The sequence below is a fragment of the Rhinoraja longicauda genome, chromosome 20 (assembly GCF_053455715.1).
Source record: "Rhinoraja longicauda isolate Sanriku21f chromosome 20, sRhiLon1.1, whole genome shotgun sequence".
Classification (NCBI taxonomy): Eukaryota; Metazoa; Chordata; class Chondrichthyes; order Rajiformes; family Arhynchobatidae; genus Rhinoraja; species Rhinoraja longicauda.
The window spans coordinates 36177061-36185047 of NC_135972.1; the positions used below are offsets into that span (position 1 = coordinate 36177061).

Below are 7987 nucleotides of genomic sequence, written 5' to 3' on the forward strand. Positions count from 1 at the left end.
GAATTATTCTCTTTAATTTACCTTATTATTATTCATCCGGGTGACCCTTAACATTTTCTCATAATTGCTGTTTGCAATGTATTTCCAGATATTATTGTTAGATATAGGCAGATACCAGAATTTTGTATATACTTAAAAATAAAAACACTGATTGACATTCACTCACCAAATCGTAAATTTGATTTGCTAACTGCACTTTTTCATCAGCATCTTCCAAGGCTTTATAGTAGTCCTATAAGAACATTCAAAAAAAATTTTTAATCACTAATTGGTAACGAAAAAAAAATGACAAAGTGTCACAAACTGGGTATTTCTTATACATTTCATACTAAATATGATGCTGCGTTCTACTGCAAGAACTCTAAATTACAAATCAAAAAGCATTCTGAAGGCTCAGGTACAGTCTGTAAATGTTCTATTAGAAACGAAAATCCATTTATATTTGTTTTAGTATTAACAACTTCCATTTATTTTTTAAACTTTACAACCTTTCCAGTTTAAGATGCCTGAAGGGTTCACCTCGGCTACTTGGATGTTCACATCAGGCTACATGAATGTTCCCTGATTTTCCAGGTTAACTTAAAAATTGATATAAAATGGCTTTTTTGACATTTCTCTGGGGCTTCTTCTGTTTGTCCATAAAGTTACAATGGGAGACTGGATTCAGCCATCTGGAAATTATTTCATGAACCTTCAATGCCAATATTTGTCTTAGAAGTAATTGTTGGTCAGTAATCCTTTAATTAAAAAGGAAGAAATAGAATGCTCCTTGACAATCTGGCAAGTTTATCTAAATATCAGCTGACCTGTACAAATCTAGAAAACCCATGTTGTCTCTGGTGACTGAGAAATTAATGCCTATTTAACAACACCAAAAATATTGGAAAAACTCAGCCATCTGTAGAAAAAGAAAGTAGTCGACATTTCAGATTGAAACAAAGGAAATGCCTGTAATCAGTTGAAATGATGTAGCCATTGAAAGGAAATCAAGCTCCTTTGCTTTTGTGAAGTCTGCGAGATGTTGTATAGTCTGGCCCACTGGGATGCACTGAACAGGTCAGGATACATAAATGAAAAATAAAATGGAGAAGCATGGCAAGCACAAAAGGCCAGTAAAGATACAAACAGAAAAGAAGAACAAGTTATTTGAAGTTGGAGAATCCAATATTAAGTTCCTTAATGAAAGGAACCACATGCCCAAATGAAAAATTAGATATGCTTGTCAACCTCACGTTGTAACAGTACAAGAGGCCACAGGCAGAATGGATGTGGAATGGTGAATTATAGCGGAAGACAAATTGAAAGTCAGGTTCACTTCTGTGGACTGAATGGAAATGCTCTGCAAAAAGTGTGCAGTTTTTTTCAATGTACAGAAGATCATTGTTTCAGATTCCAAAATCCACACTTTGTTTGCTTTCTACTGGCTTTACATCTTTACCAAAGAACACGGTCAGAACAAGAAAGGGAAAAAACTGAAAGAGAAAACAATAAACCATTCTTATGTGTCGTTGATATTGTAAAACTTCAATATGATTAAGAGACTAGGTTACTTTTTTTTTTAAAACAATTTTTGGTATGTTAAATCTTTTTACCAAATGTATTTTCAGTCGGATTTCCTACTCTTAAAATTGGCAATTGATATATTAAATATAAATAATAATAAAAAATGAACCCAACTGCACTTGCCTTCTTTATTGCTTCCATTTGTTCCTCCCTCCATTCTGGCTTGTTCTTTTTTGCATTGATAAAGAACTCATTGACTCTTTGTTCTAACTGATCCATTGCATCTGTTCAAGGAGGAAAGAAAAACAGCTATTTTCACAACTTGCAGGGGACAATCGAGCAAAACATGCAGGTTTAATTCACATTAATATTTGTTGATACATCATTGGGAAAAGTAAATGGAACAGAATCATATACATTTCTGGTTTCCAAATTGTACTTAGTTAGTAATTCTCAATGAAAGAGCAGCTCAATTGCTTGCTTTTGACTTGAAGCAAGTACTTTGGAAAAAGCCTGTACTACAATAATGAACCACAAACTTGATTATGATCAGTGATTATGAAATTGGCTGCTCTATAATCAATGGTAATTACGAGTCTAAAACACAATTCTATCCAATGGCAATGAAACACTTTGCCAGTTTTTTTTCTCTTATTGGATTTACAAATATTTATACCTTTTCTCAAGTTATGCAAAATATTGTTGAATGGAATACACACATAAACTACATCTATCAACTATATTTGCATAAATATTTCAACAAATGGTTACTCAGACCAATTAAGATGCAGATAGAAATAAGAGATTTAATGTAAACGGTAAAATGCAGGACCTGCTTATTGGCCAAACTGTCACTAAGCATCACTTTCTTTAGGACACATTAAGGACACCATTGATTATATGCAGTGTCTAATATTATTACACATTTTTATGTTTATTAGATCACTATTTATTTTCCAATAAATCTACTTTACGTTTAATGTGAAAGAAAAAATAGATGTACATAATACTTAACAAGAAGTCAGGATAATTACAACTGAGGGAGATAATCGAGACCCTTCTCCAGTCAGCACCAATTGTTGGTCAATTTATTTCAGTAATGCTAAATAGCAAAACACTTTCAATATCCATATGAAATGGCACCAAGTCTAAATTTATATCACCAATAATTTAGTAAATAATTGATTACAAGTAATTACTATTTAAAAATAATTATTTCAAGGTATGTTCTCTTGTTCCAAAATAAGTCATTTAATCATATTTCTTTTGTTAAATTGTGTGCTTATACAATACAGTTATGAATCACTATTGTCAGCACAGCTTAAAATTAAAGAGTTTACCTTTCCAGATTGAATTTTAGTTTCTTTGGTATTTATAAATGTTCCCTTCATTTTAAAAATAGGCAATCCTCAGTAGGTCAGGCCACATATTTGGAATGTGCAAGAGTTGATGCTTCAGGTCAAATTCCTCTTTGGTGAAGTGTCTTTCACCTGACATATGAACTTTGTTTCTTTCCATGGGTGCTGCCTAACCTGCTGATGATTACCAACATTTTCTGTTTTTATTTCAGATTTCAAGGGCCTACAGTTGTTTGCTTTCCATGTCCTATAATTATAATCATCTATATTCTGCTGCTCTGCTGTGTGGGATTTCAGGTGAACATTTTAAAAAACCCATAAGAAATCTTGTAAGAGCTGTTTTTGAACATTTATCAAATTGGTTAAATATTAGTGTTTTCTGAACACATTATTAATTTGAATTGAATCAGTGAGACCAATTCATAATTGAATGATTTGGGGGGAAAAATAGCACACAGCATAACACTTCTTTTTTTACATACAATGCAGTTTATTAAAGTTTCTTAAATGGAAAGAGTTGACAATAAGTTTGATCAGTAAGAATAATCATAATGAAAATTATGTAATGTCACAAATTCTTCACATATCACAATTCATTTAACTGGACAGTTTGAAAAAGAATTCTGCATCTTGAAGGGTTAATTCTAGCTTTTCTGTTAAGTGACTCTGGTTATACGCCAACAATCACCTTTTCATGAGTAACAAAGCTTCATTTAATGTGCATGGAAATGGCCTGATTGGGGTTTAAGTAGACTGAAATAAACTAAACTCATATATATTTCAGCCGGACTAATCAAAAACTTACAATAACATTTGTGGTAAGCATTTGTATGGTGGTTTTAAAAAACAGATTTTTTTTGAAAACTTAGAAATCTTAATAAAATTTAAATTGCATTTTTCCATTTATTGTTTGATTCAAAAAATTAAATGTATCCACATTATATGTTCTCAATCTTAAATGAGAAGTAGAGAAGAACTTATTCAGTGGTCATTTTCACAATTGGCCATTTCGTTACTTAATATGTGCAATATCTAAACTAATTACCTGCCTCAGTTACTTTTTAATACGTGAATAAAAGTTAATGAATGAATGCAAGCACCCAAGGACAGATCAGGGAAACTTCCCACATTTTCGCTCCCAGAGTGCGTGCATTTTTCGCTGCAATCCCATTCAAAAAAGTTTACACAATGAATTAAATTAAATCGTCTGAAGAAGGGTCTCGACCCGAAACGTCACCCATTCCTTCTCTCCCGAGATGCTGCCTGACCTGCTGAGTTACTCCAGCATTTTGTGAATAAATCGATTTGTACCAGCATCTGCAGTTATTTTCTTATAAATTAATTGCATGATCACTTGGGAGAAATGTTACTTCCTCGGAGATAACGCGGTAAGTACACAGAGCTAGGAACGCTGTTGCTATGGTGCAAGCTGACTCGACGCTCTTGATCACAGCTGCAAACTTGTATATAAACAAAAAAATAATTACAATATGCCTCCCCTTCTCAAAAGTCAAAACAGCCAACCAAAGTGGGGGAGCGTTTTGTTTGAACTTTTCTCTTACAAGCTAATAATTAGCGTTCGGGATGGGGAGTTCTTTATTGATGATATTGCACCGCGCAATGCGGCAGGCAAGTGAGGGATGATGAGTGACATTGATGGGGGGGGGGAAGTGTTGCGGCACCAGCCCCACCCGTGAACATATCCCGCAGGCAGAGTGAACATGAGGGGAGGGGTGAGCGAGTGAGTGTGGTGCGCGGCGCTGGCATGACTAACGCGGCGCTGGCATGACTAACGCGGCGCTGGCATGACTAACGCGGCGCTGGCATGACTAACGCGGCGCTGGCATGACTAACGTGGCGCTGCGTACTCTGTACTTGCAGGTCCATCTCCCTCATTTCCGTAAACCTGTCGCGGAGATCCATGGGAAGCTGTTCGATCACTGTCGAGAGAAGAGGGGGGGGGGGGAGAAACAACAGCGGCGTCAATGGCGGGGCGGCTTCTCTTTCCGTCCGACATTATTACTGTTTTGACCAATACGGCTTTTTTTTTTCTTTAAAAAAAATAAATATATATATCTGAACCTCCCACCCCTCCAACTCTCACCGCTGCGATTCCCCTCCATACTCACTCTCCAAGTAATCCTCCAAGTACAGCATGTTGGAAAAAGTGCAGGATTTTTACACCGGCCAAATGTTTACTGTTCTATTTCCTAAAATGGTTCCAATATGGCGCCTGAGCTGAGCGCTGGTCGTTCGTTGTCGAGAGGCGGCAGAGAGGAGGGGAGGTGGAGGGGAGGGCAGTCCGCCGCCCCGCGCCTCCGAAACACCCACTCCCATTGGCTCGGTCGCATCATTTGTATTGTGCCGTCATCCGCCCACCCTCCGCTCGCTGAGCATGACGGGTGATGTAGTTCTCCGTCGCCGACGCCGCTTCTACCTGCAGGAGGGAACTAACTGCAGGTGCTGGGTTACACGTTCAAGATAAGACACGGAATGCTGGAGTCACTCAGCGCGGCAGGCTGGCAGCATCTCTGGAGAAAAGAAATAGGTGACCTTACGGGTCGAGACCCGTCTTCAGAGTAGACTGAGAGTCGAGGGAGACTAGTAGAGATATGGAAGGGTAAGGTGTGAGAACGACAGAGCTCATCAAGGAAATGTGTAGGAGGGAACTGCAGGTGCAGGGTTGGTTAAGCACCCAAAAAGCTGGAGTAACTCAGCGGGACAGGCGGGCGGGCGGTCAGGCAGCATCTCCGGAGAGAAGGAATGGGTGACGTTTGGGATCGAGACCCTTCTTCAGGGTGTAGAATGGTTCAATGTCACCTGAGCCGGGGAAGGTGACAAGGAGGCATGCACACAGTAAAATTAATCAGAAGTGTAGGTGGGCTATTGCATGCTAGCCAATCGTAGTGCTTGTTAGTAGTAGTCTTTAATATTAAGAACTCGCCTACGTCAGAACTCGCCTACGTCAGAACTCGCCTACGTCAGGCAGTAGGTGCAGCAGCTCGGAGCTGTAATGTACTGCAGGTCCTGTGATGTAAGTGATTCAATAAAATTATGCGTTGTATCTTAGCGTGGATTTAACTACATTATTACATGGTGTCAGCGTCAATTCGGACCTACTCCTCTGTGTTTATCGGGTTTTATTTTCTTTATTTAGTTTGCTCCTGTTATCTCCATTATGGCCAATTCGTGTCGTGGCCCAGACCCTCTGATCTTTGATTTAGACATTGCTGAACGTTGGCGTCTTTTCGAGCATGACTATACTCATTATGCTCGCATCGTTCATCGCAATGACCCACTTGATGTGCGTGCATCTGTTTTACTCAACCTTGCGGGTCCTGAGGCTATGAACTGAGCTGACAACTTCGTTTTTGCTCCAGCTGTTTTGGGTAACGACGGCCAGGTCCTCGTTCCTGCCGAGACTATAGATGACCCTGCGGTTGTACTCAAGAAATTCAGAGAACTGTGTGATATGCCTTCGAACCATATAATTGAAAGAACAAAGTTCTATGCTCGTTTGCAGCAGGCTGATGAACCGATTGGACAATTTATTAAGTGACCTCCGCCACATGGCTGCGCGCTGTCGATTTGGTGAGTTGCGGGACGAACTTGTTCGAGATAAGCTGGTAGGGGGCATGATTGATAGAAAACTGAGAGCTGAGCTGCTTCGCAACACTGAGTTGACCCTAGACCAGGCTATCCACTCCTGCACGTATTCAGTCTGACAACGGCAGGCAATTTACCAGCCAAGCATTTAAGAAGGGCGGCACGGTAGCGCAGCGGTAGAGTTGCTGCTTTACAGCGAATGCAGCGCAGGAGACTCAGGTTCGATCCTGACTACGGGTGCTGCACTGTAAGGAGTTTGTACGTTCTCCCCGTGACCTGCGTGGGTTTTCTCCGAGATCTTCGGTTTCCTCCCACACTCCAAAGACGTACAGGTATGTAGGTTAATTGGCTGGGTAAATGTAAAAATTGTCCCTAGTGGGTGTAGGATAGTGTTAATGTACGGGAATCGCTGGGCGGCACGGACTTGGTGGGCCGAAAAGGCCTGTTTCCGGCTGTATATATATGATATGATATGATATGATAAGAACTTTGCTAAACGATGGGACTTCCAACACATTACCAGCAGCCCCGAATTCCCGCAGTCCAATGGGCTCGCCGAACGCGCTGTCTGGAGTGCGAAACAACTCATGGAACAAGCTTACCTTGCCAAATCCGACATATACCTGGACTTACTCAATCTACGGAACATTGCACGGGATACTGTCCTAGGCTCGCCAGCCCAGCGACTGATGTCTCGCCAAACCCGTGCTTCCCTGCCTGTCTCCCAGCAGCTACTCCAGCCGCATGTTCAGTCTCCGCCCGTGGTGCAGAGGCAACTACAATGTCAACGGGACACACAGAAGCGGTTCTTCGACAGGTCCAGTAAGCCACTCACACCTCTTGCACGTGGACAAGTGGTTCGTCTGCAAACCGACAAGGGCCATGCACGACTGGGACATATTTACGGCCCTTCCAAGGAGCCACGTTCATACCTGGTCGAAGTGGATGGGGTCATCTACAGACGCAACCGTCAACACATCCTTCCGGTGAAGGAACCGCGTCCTGCGACTCCGAGTCATGACGCCCCGCATCTCGTGTTCGCTCCCACAGTTGATTCACCACCAACCGTTGTTCCTGCCGCGGGTTCCCCGCGTCGGTCGGTGCCTGACGCGCCCATGTCGTCTCCCACTAGTCCTGTCAAGTCGCCTGTTGCGTCCCCACTCTCCTCCCCTTGTTCTCCCACGAAAGAAGGTGAGGCGATTTCGTACCGCACGAGGACCGGACGGGTTTGTAGGCCACCTGTTAGATATGGCGATTTTGTGTAACTTTGCTAGTATATTCTTCACATTTTGTTTTTCATTGTTTAAGCTACCGTTGTTTCTTTATTTCTACAAGACGAGATGTAGATGGGCTATTGCATGCTAGCCAATCGTAGTGCTTGTTAGTAGTAGTCCCGCCTAGTATGTGCTTTATAATATTAAGAACTCGCCTACCGTCAGGCGGTAGGTGCAGCAGCTCGGAGCTGTAATGTACTGCAGGTCCTGTGATGTAAGTGATTCAATAAAATGATGCGTTGTATC

General features: G+C 41.2%; 1 protein-coding gene across 1 annotated transcript in view; it reads right to left on the minus strand.

Annotated features, from left to right (window-relative positions):
• ing3 (inhibitor of growth family, member 3) overlaps positions 1 to 5207 on the minus strand; it is a 47877-nt gene extending 42670 nt beyond the window's left edge. The window contains exons 1-4 of the mRNA XM_078417415.1: positions 4991 to 5207; positions 4730 to 4801; positions 1687 to 1787; positions 167 to 232 (exon numbers count right to left, since the gene is read on the minus strand). Of these exons, the coding sequence (XP_078273541.1) occupies positions 167 to 232; positions 1687 to 1787; positions 4730 to 4801; positions 4991 to 5018 (267 nt within the window). The 5' untranslated portion in view covers positions 5019 to 5207. The remainder of the gene's footprint in view (positions 1 to 166; positions 233 to 1686; positions 1788 to 4729; positions 4802 to 4990) is intronic.
• Positions 5208 to 7987: the final 2780 nt, after the last annotated feature.